Source organism: Sinohyriopsis cumingii, chromosome 14, assembly GCF_028554795.1.
Source record: "Sinohyriopsis cumingii isolate HCF-2022 chromosome 14, ASM2855479v2, whole genome shotgun sequence".
Lineage (NCBI taxonomy): Eukaryota > Metazoa > Mollusca > Bivalvia > Unionida > Unionidae > Sinohyriopsis > Sinohyriopsis cumingii.
Window position 1 is genome coordinate 93,060,180 of NC_142974.1, and position 24,662 is coordinate 93,084,841.

At 40.1% G+C, this 24,662-nt stretch overlaps 1 protein-coding gene across 6 annotated transcripts in view; it reads left to right on the top strand.

Moving 5' to 3' along the window:
• Positions 1-24,662, top strand: part of LOC149784409 (uncharacterized) — a 176,243-nt gene that overhangs the window by 49,167 nt on the left and 102,414 nt on the right. For all 6 annotated transcript variants that reach the window (XM_089932458.1, XM_089932459.1, XM_089932460.1 and 3 more), the window contains exon 5: positions 21,030-21,050. In XM_089932458.1, the coding sequence (XP_089788584.1) occupies positions 21,030-21,050 (21 nt within the window). The remainder of the gene's footprint in view (positions 1-21,029; positions 21,051-24,662) is intronic.

Below are 24,662 nucleotides of genomic sequence, written 5' to 3' on the forward strand. Positions count from 1 at the left end.
TTGCAATAGGCTAAGCCCCTGTTTATATTCTTCTACAGATTATAATACTTGTATTTTTATGTTTTCGTGTCTATATTTGTACAAGTCCTACGTGATGATGACGGAGGACATGCAGAAGTATCAAGACGTCGATACGGGCACACGCGTGACATATTCCACTTTGATGTCTCCAAACACACCGAACGTATCTAAGACGTCCCAGCCGATATCGAAATCCGATGGATGGTGGTTCCAGGAGCTGATTGCGTTTGCTACGCGCTGGAGACCTCGTACCTATTCATGACGTTGCACGTACTTAATGGAAAAATGAATGTCCTTGTATAGACAACATGCTTAGAAATTAAACTCCTCAGCGCAGACGACAAAACGGAGTCTCCCTTGCCACCACAATCGTTCCTTTCCTCCAAATCTCGGTTCCCAAGTTAGTCGCTAACGTCATAGCCCCTTATGAATGGCTGCAGCTGCGCAGCCCATCACCGCAGCAACTCCAAAAGCTACCATGAGCAGCGGCCTGAGCTGAAAACGAGCCTCTGGTCCATAAAAATAAAAATATAGTAGCATGACATATTACGTCATCATGCCGTACATTTCAGCGGATGTTACGCTGTCTCCACAGCAGAAAAAAAGTATCGCTGTAGCTGCCACTCATAAAATACCTCCCTCCATCCAACTCAAAGCTTCTTACCTCCTCGGACCCAATAGACGCTTGCTGACCTAGCCTCAAACCACTTCCTTGGCCAAACACAAGACAGCTCGGAAAGTCATCATCCTGAACCCATCCTCGGCACAGGTGTCCAAGCAAGAAGGATGTATCTCTCCTCTGCCAAAACTTCACTGCCAGTTATATTCGGTATCGGTGAGGATCTCCATCTGCATGTAAAAGGGATTTCCGACAACAGAAAAAAGTTCTAGGCAACTTTGATCTCAAAGATCTCTTTGCTTCTCCCTCTTTCCGATGCGTCTGATTTCATAACCAACTTCCTGAACTGACAAACTCCTATGAGAGCTGTATCATCAATCTTCAAAATTATTACAATGGACAGGACTCCCACTGGGTCGCTATCGTGAATGATCCTCGTTCTAGCGATGTAGACTATTTCGGTTCATTTGGTTCGCTTCCACCCGATGAGGTTGCACGATATCTCCGCTCGTTACATACAGGAGCAGTCTATAAACCCTTTCAGCTTCAAAACGTCAACGATAGCAACTGTGGATGGTACGAATTGAATTACAACCAGGGCAGACACAGAGGGAAATAACCCTTCGAAACACTTTTAGATCTTCTTTAGTACCATGGACTCGTGGTGTCTCAAGTGTAAAGCCAAGAAGGAGAGTGTGAACCCTCTCGAGTTGGTCACCAAACATAGGAGACTCATGTTCCAATCCAGGTGTGCTGCCTGCGGTTCCAACCAAACACACTTCATCAGACAACAGGACACTAAAATGTAGAGCAATCTGTATAGAATCTGCATCATTGCAGACATTGTGAGCTCAATGCGAGATGCGTGGACCTTCAAGTGGAAAGAAATATGTGCTTGGGATAATGTAAAGAATGGGGATATCGAACTTTTCTTGGGGTTGGGGGCCATAGATGTCCATGCCCTCGTTGAGAACTTCCAAGACATCGAGGTGGGTGGATGTTGCCAGGACATAGATACACAGAGTCATGGAACCCGTTAGATCAACAACTGGATGAAGACGATTAGCCACAACCAGGTCAGCAACCCTACAACGGCGTCGATGCCGTCGCAAAGCACCACGATATATGTTACAGAGATCATCGCGACGATAAAAAGGGTGCGATCGAGTTATGCTAAAATATTTAAAAGAACTCAAGCCAAAAGAAATAAGAGCACGTCTGGCGCCAATATGCTTGACCTGCGATGTAATTAATAGATTTCAAAAAGCAAATAAACCAGGAAAGAAATATCCCAATTCAGCTAGTTGTATATATATTTCGAACACATTTAGAAAAGTACCCCTGAAATAGGGGCCCCGAGTGGCCGAGTGGTCTAAAGCGCTCTCCGTTACGGATCACTGCCATCTCACCTCTGTCTGCGGCGGTTCGAGTCTAGGATTCAGTCAATGTGGGTATGTGAGAAAGCTTGCCAGTAGCTTCTCGTGGGTCGGTGGTTCTTTCCGGGGTTTTCCCGGGTTCTTCCTCCACCATTAATACTGGCCGCCATGTATAGCCTATCGTGTGCTGAAAAATGGCGTTAAGCCCCAAAACAACAACAAAACAAACCTGAAATATTAACAGGTTTTTCTCTGAAAGCTACATAAAGAGTCTGAGTCGATTAGGTAAATATCTTTTTAAGCCTAAATCTAAAGGAAAGAGTTCTGAAATAGGAAATTATAACTGAATGCACAAAAATTAAAAGATCTTCCGCCTAATAGTAGAAAAACATATACTTTATAGAATATAACGGAAGAGACATAGCATAAGTTCATCTTATTCGCGTACTTTGTCATGAAAAACCACTTGACAAAATCCACAAAATAATCTTACACATTTTCAATCCTTCCCGCCTAATATTATACCTTTATCGTTATTTTAAATCAAAATAAATTGATCTAGTAGACATAATATGATGTTTTGTCAAGAAATGTTCTAATGCTAGATAGGAAAACAAATACGATCGGAAATTTAGTCTTGTTAGAGCGTATGCATCGGATTCTGGTTCGAACGCCGGCTAAACTCAACATTAAAACGTTCCTGTTAAATCAGTTCGGCATGGTGTCAGGATAGAGCGACTTGTGGGAGCATAGTACTACGTGTCGACATCATAGTGACCTAGTGCCAGACATCACTTTAAACTTTCATACTGCACACATCGAAGTAATATAACTAAAATTGTTAAAGTTTCGTTAAACATCCCAAACACCCAGATACACACAAATGTAGGCTGTATTCATGGGATCATTAAAACAGGATCTGCTCACTCGGATTTGTGACAATTCCCTTAGATCCACCGATTGAACGCTAAATTTTCCGTTACAAATCAAGGTTGCCTTAAAGAAATTTTTTCAGGACCTTTCATTAAATACGTAGAGGTCATGAAACTCTCGTTATTCCTTAAAAGTACAGTGCTCATATTGGTCAAATTGTCCATTATATTAGATAAGTTTCAGTTATTGGCAGAGAAAAGAAACTTTATTTTACACAAAGAACAAGGAGAATTTGTAGATTACATTTTGTTTCAAATACTTGTTTTGAGTCTCTTAAGAGCTATGCAAATTAAACATACAATGTATTTTTAAAATTAAATAACAGCATTTGAATTATATTAAATTTATTTTAGGAAAAGATTATATTCACGCTGACATCTTCGTAAGTGACCTTATGTCGTGTACGTTTCTTTGCTTGTTTTCCTAGGCGTTTATTTCACAAAATCCAGATGTTCGTCACAATAGATTAACGCTTATCAATGAGAAAGGCAAAACTCAAAGATATGTGGCATGAAACGAGTCTTTCACAATAGTGTTGGACCATGTTTTTACTCGTGTGTATTATGGTACATGTGTTTTGATGTTTTGCATTTATATTTTTAATTTATTCGAATTCCTGGCGACAAAAACTTCACACAAACTTTCTTTTCTTTCAGGAAGAAGGGAGAAGAAAGGTAAGTAGAGATTAATATCAAATAATAAACATGGCATCTATGTGACTGGCTTCCGTTTCACAGTTAGCCCGCTGAAACAAACAAGAGATCTTGCAATTATGTTTCAGATCGTCAATGAGTGATTGCTGTTCGTTATTCTGATCGGTACAGAGAGAAGGATTAGTCAAAAGATCACCGTATATAAATTCTCTGCATACGTATACGACCGGTACTACGTTTGCTCTGTCTGAAGCATAGGTACTTTATTGTCAAAACGAGAGCGAAAGAGACAGCAATATTTTTTCTCGTGACAAAAAGATTATAGGGAACGCAATGTAGTTGTCTATAACTCACAGTTTTCATGCGTCCTCATGAACAAGAAAGAAATGATGCGTTTCAGAGACTGATAGGATAAGGTTGCTTTACTTTGATGGGAATGGATACTTGTAATTTTAAATTGCATTTTGTTCAGGTATTCATTTTGATGTTGGTAACTTTAATACTACTACTACTACTGGTAGTACTAATAATAATATCGTAAGTAGTTTTAAAATTAAATAATATATGTTTTTCAATAAAAATGACAGACATGCAGACATCTTCCTTGTGTGACCTTATTTCTTGTGCGTTTCTTTGCTTGTGTTCCTCGACATTTATTCCATGAAACCCATCTACTCATCGCAATAGTAGATTAACTCTTATTCTTCAACAAAGCAAAACTCAATGGCATGTGTCATGAATGTCTTCTTTATTTTGCAATAGGCTAGGCCCCTGTTTATATTCTTCTACAGATTATAATACTTATATTTTTATGTTTTCGTGTCTATATTTATACAAGTCCTACGTGATGATGACGGAGGACATGCAGAAGTATCAAGACGTCGATACGGGCACACACGTGACATATTCCACTTTGATGTCTCCAAACACACCGAACGTATCTAAGACGTCCCAGCCGATATCGAAATCCGATGGACGGTGGTTCCAGGAGCTGATTGCGTTTGCTACGCGCTGGAGACCTCATACCTATTCATGACGTTGCACGTACTTAATGGAAAAATGAATGTCCTTGTATAGACAACATGCTTAGAAATTAAACTCCTCAGCGCAGACGACAAAACGGGGTCTCCCTTGCCACCACAATCGTTCCTTTCCTCCAAATCTCGGTTCCCAAGTTAGTCGCTAACGTCATAGCCCCTTATGAATGGCTGCAGCTGCGCAGCCCATCACCGCAGCAACTCCAAAAGCTACCATGAGCAGCGGCCTGAGCTGAAAACGAGCCTCTGGTCCATAAAAATAAAAATATAGTAGCATGACATATTACGGCATCATGCCGTACATTTCAGCGGATGTTACGCTGTCTCCACAGCAGAAAAAAAGTATCGCTCTAGCTGCCACTCATAAAATACCTCCCTCCATCCAACTCAAAGCTTCTTACCTCCTCGGACCCAATAGACGCATGCTGACCTAGCCTCAAACCACTTCCTTGGCCAAACACAAGACAGCTCGGAAAGTCATCATCCTGAACCCATCCTCGGCACAGGTGTCCAAGCAAGAAGGATGTATCTCTCCTCTGCCAAAACTTCACTGCCAGTTATATTCGGTATCGGTGAGGATCTCCATCTGCATGTAAAAGGGATTTCCGACAACAGAAAAAAGTTCTAGGCAACTTTGATCTCAAAGATCTCTTTGCTTCTCCCTCTTTCCGATGCGTCTGATTTCATAACCAACTTCCTGAACTGACAAACTCCTATGAGAGCTGTATCATCATTCTTCAAAATTATTACAATGGACAGGACTCCCACTGGGTCGCTATCGTGAATGATCCTCGTTCTAGCGATGTAGACTATTTCGGTTCATTTGGTTCGCTTCCACCCGATGAGGTTGCACGATATCTCCGCTCGTTACATACAGGAGCAATCTATAAACCCTTTCAGCTTCAAAACGTCAACGATAGCAACTGTGGATGGTACGAATTGAATTACAACCAGGGCAGACACAGAGGGAAATAACCCTTCGAAACACTTTTAGATCTTCTTTAGTACCATGGACTCGTGGTGTCTCAAGTGTAAAGCCAAGAAGGAGAGTGTGAACCCTCTCGAGTTGGTCACCAAACATAGGAGACTCATGTTCCAATCCAGGTGTGCTGCCTGCGGTTCCAACCAAACACACTTCATCAAACAACAGGACACTAAAATGTAGAGCAATCTGTATAGAATCTGCATCATTGCAGACATTGTGAGCTCAATGCGAGATGCGTGGACCTTCAAGTGGAAAGAAATATGTGCTTGGGATAATGTAAAGAATGGGGATATCGAACTTTTCTTGGGGTGGGGGCCATAGATGTCCATGCCCTCGTTGAGAACTTCCAAGACATCGAGGTGGGTGGATGTTGCCAGGACATAGATACACAGAGTCATGGAACCCGTTAGATCAACAACTGGATGAAGACGATTAGCCACAACCAGGTCAGGAACCCTACAACGGTGTCGATGCCGTCGCGAAGCACCACGATATATGTTACAGAGATCATCGCGACGATAAAAAGGGTGCGATCGAGTCATGCTAAAATATTTAAAAGAACTCAAGCCAAAAGAAATAAGAGCACGTCTGGCGCCAATATGCTTGACCTGCGATGTAATTAATAGATTTCAAAAATCAAATAAACCAGGAAAGAAATATCCCAATTCAGCTAGTTGTATATATATTTCGAACACATTTAGAAAAGTACCCCTGAAATAGGGGCCCCGAGTGGCCGAGTGGTCTAAAGCGCTCTCCGTTACGGATCACTGCCATCTCACCTCTGTCTGCGGCGGTTCGAGTCTAGGATTCAGCCAATGTGGGTATGTGAGAAAGCTTGCCAGTAGCTTCTCGTGGGTCGGTGGTTCTTTCCGGGGTTTTCCCGGGTTCTTCCTCCACCATTAATACTGGCCGCCATGTATAGCCTATCGTGTGCTGAAAAATGGCGTTAAGCCCCTAAACAACAACAAAAAAAAACCCTGAAATATTAACAGGTTTTTCTATGAAAGCTACATAAAGAGTCTGAGTGGATGAGGTAAATGTCTTTTTAAGCCTAATCTAAAGGAAAGAGTTCTGAAATAGGAAATTATAACTGAATGCACAAATATTAAAAGATCTTCCGCCTAATAGTAGAAAAACATATACTTTATAGAATATAACGGAAGAGACATAGCATAAGTTCATCTTATTCGCGTACTTTGTCATGAAAAACCACTTCACAAAATCCACAAAATAATCTTACACATTTTCAATCCTTCCCGCCTAATATTATACCTTTATCGTTATTTTAAATCAAAATAAATTGATCTAGTAGACATAATATGATGTTTTGTCAAGAAATGTTCTAATGCTAAATAGGAAAACAAATACGATCGGAAATTTAGTCTTGTTAGAGCGTATGCATCGGATTCTGGTTCGAACGCCGGCTAAACTCAACATTAAAACGTTCCTGTTAAATCAGTTCGGCATGGTGTCAGGATAGAGCGACTTGTGGGAGCATAGTACTACGTGTCGACATCATAGTGACCTAGTGCCAGACATCACTTTAAACTTTCATACTGCACACATCGAAGTAATATAACTAAAATTGTTAAAGTTTCGTTAAACATCCCAAACACCCAGATACACACAAATGTAGGCTGTATTCATGGGATCATTAAAACAGGATCTGCTCACTCGGATTTGTGACAATTCCCTTAGATCCACCGATTGAACGCTAAATTTTCCGTTACAAATCAAGGTTGCCTTAAAGAAATTTTTTCAGGACCTTTCATTAAATACGTAGAGGTCATGAAACTCTCGTTACTCCTTAAAAGTACAGTGCTCATATTGGTCAAATTGTCCATTATATTAGATAAGTTTCAGTTATTGGCAGAGAAAAGAAACTTTATTTTACACAAAGAACAAGGAGAATTTGTAGATTACATTTTGTTTCAAATACTTGTTTTGAGTCTCGTAAGAGCTATGCAAATTAAACATACAATGTATTTTTAAAATTAAATAACAGCATTTGAATTATATTAAATTTATTTTAGGAAAAGATTATATTCACGCTGACATCTTCGTAAGTGACCTTATGTCGTGTACGTTTCTTTGCTTGTTTTCCTAGGCGTTTATTTCACAAAATCCAGATGTTCGTCACAATAGATTAACGCTTATCATTGAGAAAGGCAAAACTCAAAGATATGTGGCATGAAACGAGTCTTTCACAATAGTGTTGGACCATGTTTTTACTCGTGTATATTATGGTACATGTGTTTTGATGTTTTGCATTTATATTTTTAATTTATTCGAATTCCTGGCGACAAAAGCTTCACACAAACTTTCTTTTCTTTCAGGAAGAAGAAGGGAGAAGAAAGGTAAGTAGAGATTAATATCAAATAATAAACATGGCATCTATGTGACTGGCTTCCGTTTCACAGTTAGCCCGCTGAAACAAACAAGAGATCTTGCAATTATGTTTCAGATCGTCAATGAGTGATTGCCGTTTGTTATTCTGATCGGTACAGAGAGAAGGATTAGTCAAAAGATCACCGTATATAAATTCTCTACATATGTATACGACCGGTGCTACGTTTGCTCTGTCTGAAGCATAGGTACTTTATTGTCAAAACGAGAGCGAAAGAGACAGCAATATTTTTTCTCGTGACAAAAAGATTACAGGGAACGCAATGTAGTGTCTATAACTCACAGTTTTCATGCGTCCTCATGAACAAGAAAGAAATGATGCGTTTCAGAGACTGATAGGATAAGGTTGCTTTACTTTGATGGGAATGGATCCTTGTAATTTTAAATTGCATTTTGTTCAGGTATTCATTTTGATGTTGGTAACTTTAATACTACTACTACTACTGGTAGTACTAATAATAATATCGTAAGTAGTTTTAAAAATAAATAATATATGTTTTTCAATAAAAATGACAGACATGCAGACATCTTCCTTGTGTGACCTTATTTCTTGTGCGTTTCTTTGCTTGTGTTCCTCGACATTTATTCCATGAAACCCATATACTCATCGCAATAGTAGATTAACTCTTATTCTTCAACAAAGCAAAACTCAATGGCATGTGTCATGAATGTGTTCTTTATTTTGCAATAGGCTAGGCCCCTGTTTATATTCTTCTACAGATTATAATACTTGTATTTTTATGTGTTCGTGTCTATATTTGTACAAGTCCTACGTGATGATGACGGAGGACATGCAGAAGTATCAAGACGTCGATACGGGCACACACGTGACATATTCCACTTTGATGTCTCCAAACACACCGAACGTATCTAAGACGTCCCAGCCGATATCGAAATCCGATGGACGGTGGTTCCAGGAGCTGATTGCGTTTGCTACGCGCTGGAGACCTCATACCTATTCATGACGTTGCACGTACTTAATGGAAAAATGAATGTCCTTGTATAGACAACATGCTTAGAAATTAAACTCCTCAGCGCAGACGACAAAACGGAGTCTCCCTTGCCACCACAATCGTTCCTTTCCTCCAAATCTCGGTTCCCAAGTTAGTCGCTAACGTCATAGCCCCTTATGAATGGCTGCAGCTGCGCAGCCCATCACCGCAGCAACTCCAAAAGCTACCATGAGCAGCGGCCTGAGCTGAAAACGGGCCTCTGGTCCATACAAATAAAAATATAGTAGCATGACATATTACGTCATCATGCCGTACATTTCAGCGGATGTTACGCTGTCTCCACAGCAGAAAAAAAGTATCGCTGTAGCTGCCACTCATAAAATACCTCCCTCCATCCAACTCAAAGCTTCTTACCTCCTCGGACCCAATAGACGCATGCTGACCCAGCCTCAAACCACTTCCTTGGCCAAACACAAGACAGCTCGGAAAGTCATCATCCTGAACCCATCCTCGGCACAGGTGTCCAAGCAAGAAGGATGTATTTCTCCTCTGCCAAAACTTCACTGCCAGTTATATTCGGTATCGGTGAAGATCTCCATCTGCATGTAAAAGGGATTTCCGACAACAGAAAAAAGTTCTAGGCAACTTTGATCTCAAAGATCTCTTTGCTTCTCCCTCTTTCCGATGCGTCTGATTTCATAACCAACTTCCTGAACTGACAAACACCTATGAGAGATGTATCATCAATCTTCAAAATTATTACAATGGACAGGACTCCCACTGGGTCGCTATCGTGAATGATCCTCGTTCTAGCGATGTAGACTATTTCGGTTCATTTGGTTCGCTTCCACCCGATGAGGTTGCACGATATCTCCGCTCGTTACATACAGGAGCAGTCTATAAACCCTTTCAGCTTCAAAACGTCAACGATAGCAACTGTGGATGGTACGAATTGAATTACAACCAGGGCAGACACAGAGGGAAATAACCCTTCGAAACACTTTTAGATCTTCTTTAGTACCATGGACTCGTGGTGTCTCAAGTGTAAAGCCAAGAAGGAGAGTGTGAACCCTCTCGAGTTGGTCACCAAACATAGGAGACTCATGTTCCAATCCAGGTGTGCTGCCTGCGGTTCCAACCAAACACACTTCATCAAACAACAGGACACTAAAATGTAGAGCAATCTGTATAGAATCTGCATCATTGCAGACATTGTGAGCTCAATGCGAGATGCGTGGACCTTCAAGTGGAAAGAAATATGTGCTTGGGATAATGTAAAGAATGGGGATATCGAACTTTTCTTGGGGTGGGGGCCATAGATGTCCATGCCCTCGTTGAGAACTTCCAAGACATCGAGGTGGGTGGATGTTGCCAGGACATAGATACACAGAGTCATGGAACCCGTTAGATCAACAACTGGATGAAGACGATTAGCCACAACCAGGTCAGGAAACCTACAACGGCGTCGATGCCGTCGCGAAGCACCACGATATATGTTACAGAGATCATCGCGACGATAAAAAGGGTGCGATCGAGTCATGCTAAAATATTTAAAAGAACTCAAGCCAAAAGAAATAAGAGCACGTCTGGCGCCAATATGCTTGACCTGCGATGTAATTAATAGATTTCAAAAATCAAATAAACCAGGAAAGAAATATCCCAATTCAGCTAGTTGTATATATATTTCGAACACATTTAGAAAAGTACCCCTGAAATAGGGGCCCCGAGTGGCCAAGTGGTCTAAAGCGCTCTCCGTTACGGATCACTGCCATCTCACCTCTGTCTGCGGCGGTTCGAGTCTAGGATTCAGTCAATGTGGGTATGTGAGAAAGCTTGCCAGTAGCTTCTCGTGGGTCGGTGGTTCTTTCCGGGGTTTTCCCGGGTTCTTCCTCCACCATTAATACTGGCCGCCATGTATAGCCTATCGTGTGCTGAAAAATGGCGTTAAGCCCCAAAACAACAACCAAAAAAAAACCTGAAAAATTAACAGGTTTTTCTATGAAAGCTACATAAAGAGTCTGAGTCGATTAGGTAAATGTCTTTTTAAGCCTAATCTAAAAGAAAGAGTTCTGAAATAGGAAATTATAACTGAATGCACAAAAATTAATAGATCATCCGCCTAATAGTAGAAAAACATATACTTTATAGAATATAACGGAAGAGACATAGCATAAGTTCATCTTATTCGCGTACTTTGTCATGAAAAACCACTTGACAAAATCCACAAAATAATCTTACACATTTTCAATCCTTCCCGCCTAATATTATACCTTTATCGTTATTTTAAATCAAAATAAATTGATCTAGTAGACATAATATGATGTTTTGTCAAGAAATGTTCTAATGCTAAATAGGAAAACAAATACGATCGGAAATTTAGTCTTGTTAGAGCGTATGCATCGGATTCTGGTTCGAACGCCGGCTAAACTCAACATTAAAACGTTCCTGTTAAATCAGTTCGGCATGGTGTCAGGATAGAGCGACTTGTGGGAGCATAGTACTACGTGTCGACATCATAGTGACCTAGTGCCAGACATCACTTTAAACTTTCATACTGCACACATCGAAGTAATATAACTAAAATTGTTAAAGTTTCGTTAAACATCCCAAACACCCAGATACACACAAATGTAGGCTGTATTCATGGGATCATTAAAACAGGATCTGCTCACTCGGATTTGTGACAATTCCCTTAGATCCACCGATTGAACGCTAAATTTTCCGTTACAAATCAAGGTTGCCTTAAAGAAATTTTTTCAGGACCTTTCATTAAATACGTAGAGGTCATGAAACTCTCGTTATTCCTTAAAAGTACAGTGCTCGTATTGGTCAAATTGTCCATTATATTAGATAAGTTTCAGTTATTGGCAGAGAAAAGAAACTTTATTTTACACAAAGAACAAGGAGAGTTTGTAGATTACATTTTGTTTCAAGTACTTGTTTTGAGTCTCTTAAGAGCTATGCAAATTAAACGTACAATGTATTTTTAAAATTAAATAACAGCATTTGAATTATATTAAATTTATTTTAGGAAAAGATTATATTCACGCTGACATCTTCGTAAGTGACCTTATGTCGTGTACGTTTCTTTGCTTGTTTTCCTAGGCGTTTATTTCACAAAATCCAGATGTTCGTCACAATAGATTAACGCTTATCATTGAGAAAGGCAAAACTCAAAGATATGTGGCATGAAAGGAGTCTTTCACAATAGTGTTGGACCATGTTTTTACTCGTGTATATTATGGTACATGTGTTTTGATGTTTTGCATTTATATTTTTAATTTATTCGAATTCCTGGCGACAAAAGCTTCACACAAACTTTCTTTTCTTTCAGGAAGAAGAAGGGAGAAGAAAGGTAAGTAGAGATTAATATCAAATAATAAACATGGCATCTATGTGACTGGCTTCCGTTTCACAGTTAGCCCGCTGAAACAAACAAGAGATCTTGCAATTATGTTTCAGATCGTCAATGAGTGATTGCCGTTTGTTATTCTGATCGGTACAGAGAGAAGGATTAGTCAAAAGATCACCGTATATAAATTCTCTACATATATATACTACCGGTACTACGTTTGCTCTGTCTGAAGCATAGGTACTTTATTGTCAAAACGAGGGCGAAAGAGACAGCAATATTTTTTCTCGTGACAAAAAGATTATAGGGAACGCAATGTAGTGTCTATAACTCACAGTTTTCATGCGTCCTCATGAACAAGAAAGAAATGATGCGTTTCAGAGACTGATAGGATAAGGTTGCTTTACTTTGATGGGAATGGATACTTGTAATTTTAAATTGCATTTTGTTCAGGTATTCATTTTGATGTTGGTAACTTTAATACTACTACTACTACTGGTAGTACTAATAATAATATCGTAAGTAGTTTTAAAAATAAATAATATATGTTTTTCAATAAAAATGACAGACATGCAGACATCTTCCTTGTGTGACCTTATTTCTTGTGCGTTTCTTTGCTTGTGTTCCTCGACATTTATTCCATGAAACCCATATACTCATCGCAATAGTAGATTAACTCTTATTCTTCAACAAAGCAAAACTCAATGGCATGTGTCATGAATGTGTTCTTTATTTTGCAATAGGCTAAGCCCCTGTTTATATTCTTCTACAGATTATAATACTTGTATTTTTATGTTTTCGTGTCTATATTTGTACAAGTCCTACGTGATGATGACGGAGGACATGCAGAAGTATCAAGACGTCGATACGGGCACACGCGTGACATATTCCACTTTGATGTCTCCAAACACACCGAACGTATCTAAGACGTCCCAGCCGATATCGAAATCCGATGGATGGTGGTTCCAGGAGCTGATTGCGTTTGCTACGCGCTGGAGACCTCGTACCTATTCATGACGTTGCACGTACTTAATGGAAAAATGAATGTCCTTGTATAGACAACATGCTTAGAAATTAAACTCCTCAGCGCAGACGACAAAACGGAGTCTCCCTTGCCACCACAATCGTTCCTTTCCTCCAAATCTCGGTTCCCAAGTTAGTCGCTAACGTCATAGCCCCTTATGAATGGCTGCAGCTGCGCAGCCCATCACCGCAGCAACTCCAAAAGCTACCATGAGCAGCGGCCTGAGCTGAAAACGAGCCTCTGGTCCATAAAAATAAAAATATAGTAGCATGACATATTACGTCATCATGCCGTACATTTCAGCGGATGTTACGCTGTCTCCACAGCAGAAAAAAAGTATCGCTGTAGCTGCCACTCATAAAATACCTCCCTCCATCCAACTCAAAGCTTCTTACCTCCTCGGACCCAATAGACGCTTGCTGACCTAGCCTCAAACCACTTCCTTGGCCAAACACAAGACAGCTCGGAAAGTCATCATCCTGAACCCATCCTCGGCACAGGTGTCCAAGCAAGAAGGATGTATCTCTCCTCTGCCAAAACTTCACTGCCAGTTATATTCGGTATCGGTGAGGATCTCCATCTGCATGTAAAAGGGATTTCCGACAACAGAAAAAAGTTCTAGGCAACTTTGATCTCAAAGATCTCTTTGCTTCTCCCTCTTTCCGATGCGTCTGATTTCATAACCAACTTCCTGAACTGACAAACTCCTATGAGAGCTGTATCATCAATCTTCAAAATTATTACAATGGACAGGACTCCCACTGGGTCGCTATCGTGAATGATCCTCGTTCTAGCGATGTAGACTATTTCGGTTCATTTGGTTCGCTTCCACCCGATGAGGTTGCACGATATCTCCGCTCGTTACATACAGGAGCAGTCTATAAACCCTTTCAGCTTCAAAACGTCAACGATAGCAACTGTGGATGGTACGAATTGAATTACAACCAGGGCAGACACAGAGGGAAATAACCCTTCGAAACACTTTTAGATCTTCTTTAGTACCATGGACTCGTGGTGTCTCAAGTGTAAAGCCAAGAAGGAGAGTGTGAACCCTCTCGAGTTGGTCACCAAACATAGGAGACTCATGTTCCAATCCAGGTGTGCTGCCTGCGGTTCCAACCAAACACACTTCATCAGACAACAGGACACTAAAATGTAGAGCAATCTGTATAGAATCTGCATCATTGCAGACATTGTGAGCTCAATGCGAGATGCGTGGACCTTCAAGTGGAAAGAAATATGTGCTTGGGATAATGTAAAGAATGGGGATATCGAACTTTTCTTGGGGTTGGGGGCCATAGATGTCCATGCCCTCGTTGAGAACTTCCAAGACATCGAGGTGGGTGGATGTTGCCAGGACATAGATACACAGAGTCATGGAACCCGTTAGATCAACAACTGGATGAAGACGATTAGCCACAACCAGGTCAGCAACCCTACAACGGCGTCGATGCCGTCGCAAAGCACCACGATATATGTTACAGAGATCATCGCGACGATAAAAAGGGTGCGATCGAGTTATGCTAAAATATTTAAAAGAACTCAAGCCAAAAGAAATAAGAGCACGTCTGGCGCCAATATGCTTGACCTGCGATGTAATTAATAGATTTCAAAAAGCAAATAAACCAGGAAAGAAATATCCCAATTCAGCTAGTTGTATATATATTTCGAACACATTTAGAAAAGTACCCCTGAAATAGGGGCCCCGAGTGGCCGAGTGGTCTAAAGCGCTCTCCGTTACGGATCACTGCCATCTCACCTCTGTCTGCGGCGGTTCGAGTCTAGGATTCAGTCAATGTGGGTATGTGAGAAAGCTTGCCAGTAGCTTCTCGTGGGTCGGTGGTTCTTTCCGGGGTTTTCCCGGGTTCTTCCTCCACCATTAATACTGGCCGCCATGTATAGCCTATCGTGTGCTGAAAAATGGCGTTAAGCCCCAAAACAACAACAAAACAAACCTGAAATATTAACAGGTTTTTCTCTGAAAGCTACATAAAGAGTCTGAGTCGATTAGGTAAATATCTTTTTAAGCCTAAATCTAAAGGAAAGAGTTCTGAAATAGGAAATTATAACTGAATGCACAAAAATTAAAAGATCTTCCGCCTAATAGTAGAAAAACATATACTTTATAGAATATAACGGAAGAGACATAGCATAAGTTCATCTTATTCGCGTACTTTGTCATGAAAAACCACTTGACAAAATCCACAAAATAATCTTACACATTTTCAATCCTTCCCGCCTAATATTATACCTTTATCGTTATTTTAAATCAAAATAAATTGATCTAGTAGACATAATATGATGTTTTGTCAAGAAATGTTCTAATGCTAGATAGGAAAACAAATACGATCGGAAATTTAGTCTTGTTAGAGCGTATGCATCGGATTCTGGTTCGAACGCCGGCTAAACTCAACATTAAAACGTTCCTGTTAAATCAGTTCGGCATGGTGTCAGGATAGAGCGACTTGTGGGAGCATAGTACTACGTGTCGACATCATAGTGACCTAGTGCCAGACATCACTTTAAACTTTCATACTGCACACATCGAAGTAATATAACTAAAATTGTTAAAGTTTCGTTAAACATCCCAAACACCCAGATACACACAAATGTAGGCTGTATTCATGGGATCATTAAAACAGGATCTGCTCACTCGGATTTGTGACAATTCCCTTAGATCCACCGATTGAACGCTAAATTTTCCGTTACAAATCAAGGTTGCCTTAAAGAAATTTTTTCAGGACCTTTCATTAAATACGTAGAGGTCATGAAACTCTCGTTATTCCTTAAAAGTACAGTGCTCATATTGGTCAAATTGTCCATTATATTAGATAAGTTTCAGTTATTGGCAGAGAAAAGAAACTTTATTTTACACAAAGAACAAGGAGAATTTGTAGATTACATTTTGTTTCAAATACTTGTTTTGAGTCTCTTAAGAGCTATGCAAATTAAACATACAATGTATTTTTAAAATTAAATAACAGCATTTGAATTATATTAAATTTATTTTAGGAAAAGATTATATTCACGCTGACATCTTCGTAAGTGACCTTATGTCGTGTACGTTTCTTTGCTTGTTTTCCTAGGCGTTTATTTCACAAAATCCAGATGTTCGTCACAATAGATTAACGCTTATCATTGAGAAAGGCAAAACTCAAAGATATGTGGCATGAAACGAGTCTTTCACAATAGTGTTGGACCATGTTTTTACTCGTGTGTATTATGGTACATGTGTTTTGATGTTTTGCATTTATATTTTTAATTTATTCGAATTCCTGGCGACAAAAACTTCACACAAACTTTCTTTTCTTTCAGGAAGAAGGGAGAAGAAAGGTAAGTAGAGATTAATATCAAATAATAAACATGGCATCTATGTGACTGGCTTCCGTTTCACAGTTAGCCCGCTGAAACAAACAAGAGATCTTGCAATTATGTTTCAGATCGTCAATGAGTGATTGCTGTTCGTTATTCTGATCGGTACAGAGAGAAGGATTAGTCAAAAGATCACCGTATATAAATTCTCTGCATACGTATACGACCGGTACTACGTTTGCTCTGTCTGAAGCATAGGTACTTTATTGTCAAAACGAGAGCGAAAGAGACAGCAATATTTTTTCTCGTGACAAAAAGATTATAGGGAACGCAATGTAGTTGTCTATAACTCACAGTTTTCATGCGTCCTCATGAACAAGAAAGAAATGATGCGTTTCAGAGACTGAGAGGTTAAGGTTGCTTTACTTTGATGGGAATGGATACTTGTAATTTTAAATTGCATTTTGTTCAGGTATTCATTTTGATGTTGGTAACTTTAATACTACTACTACTACTGGTAGTACTAATACTAATATCGTAAGTAGTTTTAAAATTAAATAATATATGTTTTTCAATAAAAATGACAGACATGCAGACATCTTCCTTGTGTGACCTTATTTCTTGTGCGTTTCTTTGCTTGTGTTCCTCGACATTTATTCCATGAAACCCATCTACTCATCGCAATAGTAGATTAACTCTTATTCTTCAACAAAGCAAAACTCAATGGCATGTGTCATGAATGTCTTCTTTATTTTGCAATAGGCTAGGCCCCTGTTTATATTCTTCTACAGATTATAATACTTATATTTTTATGTTTTCGTGTCTATATTTATACAAGTCCTACGTGATGATGACGGAGGACATGCAGAAGTATCAAGACGTCGATACGGGCACACACGTGACATATTCCACTTTGATGTCTCCAAACACACCGAACGTATCTAAGACGTCCCAGCCGATATCGAAATCCGATGGACGGTGGTTCCAGGAGCTGATTGCGTTTGCTACGCGCTGGAGACCTCATACCTATTCATGACGTTGCACGTACTTAATGGAAAAATGAATGTCCTTGTATAGACAACATGCTTAGAAATTAAACTCCTCAGCGCAGACGACAAAACGGGGTCTCCCTTGCCACCACAATCGTTCCTTTCCTCCAAATCTCGGTTCCCAAGTTAGTCGCTAACGTCATAGCCCCTTATGAATGGCTGCAGCTGCGCAGCCCATCACCGCAGCAACTCCAAAAGCTACCATGAGCAGCGGCCTGAGCTGAAAACGAGCCTCTGGTCCATAAAAATAAAAATATAGTAGCATGACATATTACGGCATCATGCCGTACATTTCAGCGGATGTTACGCTGTCTCCACAGCAGAAAAAAAGTATCGCTCTAGCTGCCACTCATAAAATACCTCCCTCCATCCAACTCAAAGCTTCTTACCTCCTCGGACCCAATAGACGCATGCTGACCTAGCCTCAAACCACTTCCTTGGCCAAACACAAGACAGCTCGGAAAGTCATCATCCTGAACCCATCCTCGGCACAGGTGTCCAAGCAAGAAGGATGTATCTCTCCTCTGCCAAAACTTCACTGCCAGTTATATTCGGTATCGGTGAGGATCTCCATCTGCATGTAAAAGGGATTTCCGACAACAGAAAAAAGTTCTAGGCAACTTTGATCTCAAAGATCTCTTTGCTTCTCCCTCTTTCCGATGCGTCTGATTTCATAACCAACTTCCTGAACTGACAAACTCCTATGAGAGCTGTATCATCATTCTTCAAAATTATTACAATGGACAGGACTCCCACTGGGTCGCTATCGTGAATGATCCTCGTTCTAGCGATGTAGACTATTTCGGTTCATTTGGTTCGCTTCCACCCGATGAGGTTGCACGATATCTCCGCTCGTTACATACAGGAGCAATCTATAAACCCTTTCAGCTTCAAAACGTCAACGATAGCAACTGTGGATGGTACGAATTGAATTACAACCAGGGCAGACACAGAGGGAAATAACCCTTCGAAACACTTTTAGATCTTCTTTAGTACCATGGACTCGTGGTGTCTCAAGTGTAAAGCCAAGAAGGAGAGTGTGAACCCTCTCGAGTTGGTCACCAAACATAGGAGACTCATGTTCCAATCCAGGTGTGCTGCCTGCGGTTCCAACCAAACACACTTCATCAAACAACAGGACACTAAAATGTAGAGCAATCTGTATAGAATCTGCATCATTGCAGACATTGTAAGCTCAATGCGAGATGCGTGGACCTTCAAGTGGAAAGAAATATGTGCTTGGGATAATGTAAAGAATGGGGATATCGAACTTTTCTTGGGGTGGGGGCCATAGATGTCCATGCCCTCGTTGAGAACTTCCAAGACATCGAGGTGGGTGGATGTTGCCAGGACATAGATACACAGAGTCATGGAACCCGTTAGATCAACAACTGGATGAAGACGATTAGCCACAACCAGGTCAGGAACCCTACAACGGTGTCGATGCCGTCGCGAAGCACCACGATATATGTTACAGAGATCATCGCGACGATAAAAAGGGTGCGATCGAGTCATGCTAAAATATTTAAAAGAACTCAAGCCAAAAGAAATAAGAGCACGTCTGGCGCCAATATGCTTGACCTGCGATGTAATTAATAGATTTCAAAAATCAAATAAACCAGGAAAGAAATATCCCAATTCAGCTAGTTGTATATATATTTCGAACACATTTAGAAAAGTACCCCTGAAATAGGGGCCCCGAGTGGCCGAGTGGTCTAAAGCGCTCTCCGTTACGGATCACTGCCATCTCACCTCTGTCTGCGGCGGTTCGAGTCTAGGATTCAGCCAATGTGGGTATGTGAGAAAGCTTGCCAGTAGCTTCTCGTGGGTCGGTGGTTCTTTCCGGGGTTTTCCCGGGTTCTTCCTCCACCATTAATACTGGCCGCCATGTATAGCCTATCGTGTGCTGAAAAATGGCGTTAAGCCCCTAAACAACAACAAAAAAAAACCCTGAAATATTAACAGGTTTTTCTATGAAAGCTACATAAAGAGTCTGAGTGGATGAGGTAAATGTCTTTTTAAGCCTAATCTAAAGGAAAGAGTTCTGAAATAGGAAATTATAACTGAATGCACAAATATTAAAAGATCTTCCGCCTAATAGTAGAAAAACATATACTTTATAGAATATAACGGAAGAGACATAGCATAAGTTCATCTTATTCGCGTACTTTGTCATGAAAAACCACTTCACAAAATCCACAAAATAATCTTACACATTTTCAATCCTTCCCGCCTAATATTATACCTTTATCGTTATTTTAAATCAAAATAAATTGATCTAGTAGACATAATATGATGTTTTGTCAAGAAATGTTCTAATGCTAAATAGGAAAACAAATACGATCGGAAATTTAGTCTTGTTAGAGCGTATGCATCGGATTCTGGTTCGAACGCCGGCTAAACTCAACATTAAAACGTTCCTGTTAAATCAGTTCGGCATGGTGTCAGGATAGAGCGACTTGTGGGAGCATAGTACTACGTGTCGACATCATAGTGACCTAGTGCCAGACATCACTTTAAACTTTCATACTGCACACATCGAAGTAATATAACTAAAATTGTTAAAGTTTCGTTAAACATCCCAAACACCCAGATACACACAAATGTAGGCTGTATTCATGGGATCATTAAAACAGGATCTGCTCACTCGGATTTGTGACAATTCCCTTAGATCCACCGATTGAACGCTAAATTTTCCGTTACAAATCAAGGTTGCCTTAAAGAAATTTTTTCAGGACCTTTCATTAAATACGTAGAGGTCATGAAACTCTCGTTACTCCTTAAAAGTGCAGTGCTCATATTGGTCAAATTGTCCATTATATTAGATAAGTTTCAGTTATTGGCAGAGAAAAGAAACTTTATTTTACACAAAGAACAAGGAGAATTTGTAGATTACATTTTGTTTCAAATACTTGTTTTGAGTCTCGTAAGAGCTATGCAAATTAAACATACAATGTATTTTTAAAATTAAATAACAGCATTTGAATTATATTAAATTTATTTTAGGAAAAGATTATATTCACGCTGACATCTTCGTAAGTGACCTTATGTCGTGTACGTTTCTTTGCTTGTTTTCCTAGGCGTTTATTTCACAAAATCCAGATGTTCGTCACAATAGATTAACGCTTATCATTGAGAAAGGCAAAACTCAAAGATATGTGGCATGAAACGAGTCTTTCACAATAGTGTTGGACCATGTTTTTACTCGTGTATATTATGGTACATGTGTTTTGATGTTTTGCATTTATATTTTTAATTTATTCGAATTCCTGGCGACAAAAGCTTCACACAAACTTTCTTTTCTTTCAGGAAGAAGAAGGGAGAAGAAAGGTAAGTAGAGATTAATATCAAATAATAAACATGGCATCTATGTGACTGGCTTCCGTTTCACAGTTAGCCCGCTGAAACAAACAAGAGATATTGCAATTATGTTTCAGATCGTCAATGAGTGATTGCCGTTTGTTATTCTGATCGGTACAGAGAGAAGGATTAGTCAAAAGATCACCGTATATAAATTCTCTACATATGTATACGACCGGTGCTACGTTTGCTCTGTCTGAAGCATAGGTACTTTATTGTCAAAACGAGAGCGAAAGAGACAGCAATATTTTTTCTCGTGACAAAAAGATTACAGGGAACGCAATGTAGTGTCTATAACTCACAGTTTTCATGCGTCCTCATGAACAAGAAAGAAATGATGCGTTTCAGAGACTGATAGGATAAGGTTGCTTTACTTTGATGGGAATGGATCCTTGTAATTTTAAATTGCATTTTGTTCAGGTATTCATTTTGATGTTGGTAACTTTAATACTACTACTACTACTGGTAGTACTAATAATAATATCGTAAGTAGTTTTAAAAATAAATAATATATGTTTTTCAATAAAAATGACAGACATGCAGACATCTTCCTTGTGTGACCTTATTTCTTGTGCGTTTCTTTGCTTGTGTTCCTCGACATTTATTCCATGAAACCCATATACTCATCGCAATAGTAGATTAACTCTTATTCTTCAACAAAGCAAAACTCAATGGCATGTGTCATGAATGTGTTCTTTATTTTGCAATAGGCTAGGCCCCTGTTTATATTCTTCTACAGATTATAATACTTGTATTTTTATGTGTTCGTGTCTATATTTGTACAAGTCCTACGTGATGATGACGGAGGACATGCAGAAGTATCAAGACGTCGATACGGGCACACACGTGACATATTCCACTTTGATGTCTCCAAACACACCGAACGTATCTAAGACGTCCCAGCCGATATCGAAATCCGATGGACGGTGGTTCCAGGAGCTGATTGCGTTTGCTACGCGCTGGAGACCTCATACCTATTCATGACGTTGCACGTACTTAATGGAAAAATGAATGTCCTTGTATAGACAACATGCTTAGAAATTAAACTCCTCAGCGCAGACGACAAAACGGAGTCTCCCTTGCCACCACAATCGTTCCTTTCCTCCAAATCTCGGTTCCCAAGTTAGTCGCTAACGTCATAGCCCCTTATGAATGGCTGCAGCTGCGCAGCCCATCACCGCAGCAACTCCAAAAGCTACCATGAGCAGCGGCCTGAGCTGAAAACGGGCCTCTGGTCCATACAAATAAAAATATAGTAGCATGACATATTACGTCATCATGCCGTACATTTCAGCGGATGTTACGCTGTCTCCACAGCAGAAAAAAAGTATCGCTGTAGCTGCCACTCATAAAATACCTCCCTCCATCCAACTCAAAGCTTCTTACCTCCTCGGACCCAATAGACGCATGCTGACCCAGCCTCAAACCACTTCCTTGGCCAAACACAAGACAGCTCGGAAAGTCATCATCCTGAACCCATCCTCGGCACAGGTGTCCAAGCAAGAAGGATGTATTTCTCCTCTGCCAAAACTTCACTGCCAGTTATATTCGGTATCGGTGAAGATCTCCATCTGCATGTAAAAGGGATTTCCGACAACAGAAAAAAGTTCTAGGCAACTTTGATCTCAAAGATCTCTTTGCTTCTCCCTCTTTCCGATGCGTCTGATTTCATAACCAACTTCCTGAACTGACAAACACCTATGAGAGATGTATCATCAATCTTCAAAATTATTACAATGGACAGGACTCCCACTGGGTCGCTATCGTGAATGATCCTCGTTCTAGCGATGTAGACTATTTCGGTTCATTTGGTTCGCTTCCACCCGATGAGGTTGCACGATATCTCCGCTCGTTACATACAGGAGCAGTCTATAAACCCTTTCAGCTTCAAAACGTCAACGATAGCAACTGTGGATGGTACGAATTGAATTACAACCAGGGCAGACACAGAGGGAAATAACCCTTCGAAACACTTTTAGATCTTCTTTAGTACCATGGACTCGTGGTGTCTCAAGTGTAAAGCCAAGAAGGAGAGTGTGAACCCTCTCGAGTTGGTCACCAAACATAGGAGACTCATGTTCCAATCCAGGTGTGCTGCCTGCGGTTCCAACCAAACACACTTCATCAAACAACAGGACACTAAAATGTAGAGCAATCTGTATAGAATCTGCATCATTGCAGACATTGTGAGCTCAATGCGAGATGCGTGGACCTTCAAGTGGAAAGAAATATGTGCTTGGGATAATGTAAAGAATGGGGATATCGAACTTTTCTTGGGGTGGGGGCCATAGATGTCCATGCCCTCGTTGAGAACTTCCAAGACATCGAGGTGGGTGGATGTTGCCAGGACATAGATACACAGAGTCATGGAACCCGTTAGATCAACAACTGGATGAAGACGATTAGCCACAACCAGGTCAGGAACCCTACAACGGCGTCGATGCCGTCGCGAAGCACCACGATATATGTTACAGAGATCATCGCGACGATAAAAAGGGTGCGATCGAGTCATGCTAAAATATTTAAAAGAACTCAAGCCAAAAGAAATAAGAGCACGTCTGGCGCCAATATGCTTGACCTGCGATGTAATTAATAGATTTCAAAAATCAAATAAACCAGGAAAGAAATATCCCAATTCAGCTAGTTGTATATATATTTCGAACACATTTAGAAAAGTACCCCTGAAATAGGGGCCCCGAGTGGCCAAGTGGTCTAAAGCGCTCTCCGTTACGGATCACTGCCATCTCACCTCTGTCTGCGGCGGTTCGAGTCTAGGATTCAGTCAATGTGGGTATGTGAGAAAGCTTGCCAGTAGCTTCTCGTGGGTCGGTGGTTCTTTCCGGGGTTTTCCCGGGTTCTTCCTCCACCATTAATACTGGCCGCCATGTATAGCCTATCGTGTGCTGAAAAATGGCGTTAAGCCCCAAAACAACAACCAAAAAAAAACCTGAAAAATTAACAGGTTTTTCTATGAAAGCTACATAAAGAGTCTGAGTCGATTAGGTAAATGTCTTTTTAAGCCTAATCTAAAAGAAAGAGTTCTGAAATAGGAAATTATAACTGAATGCACAAAAATTAATAGATCATCCGCCTAATAGTAGAAAAACATATACTTTATAGAATATAACGGAAGAGACATAGCATAAGTTCATCTTATTCGCGTACTTTGTCATGAAAAACCACTTGACAAAATCCACAAAATAATCTTACACATTTTCAATCCTTCCCGCCTAATATTATACCTTTATCGTTATTTTAAATCAAAATAAATTGATCTAGTAGACATAATATGATGTTTTGTCAAGAAATGTTCTAATGCTAAATAGGAAAACAAATACGATCGGAAATTTAGTCTTGTTAGAGCGTATGCATCGGATTCTGGTTCGAACGCCGGCTAAACTCAACATTAAAACGTTCCTGTTAAATCAGTTCGGCATGGTGTCAGGATAGAGCGACTTGTGGGAGCATAGTACTACGTGTCGACATCATAGTGACCTAGTGCCAGACATCACTTTAAACTTTCATACTGCACACATCGAAGTAATATAACTAAAATTGTTAAAGTTTCGTTAAACATCCCAA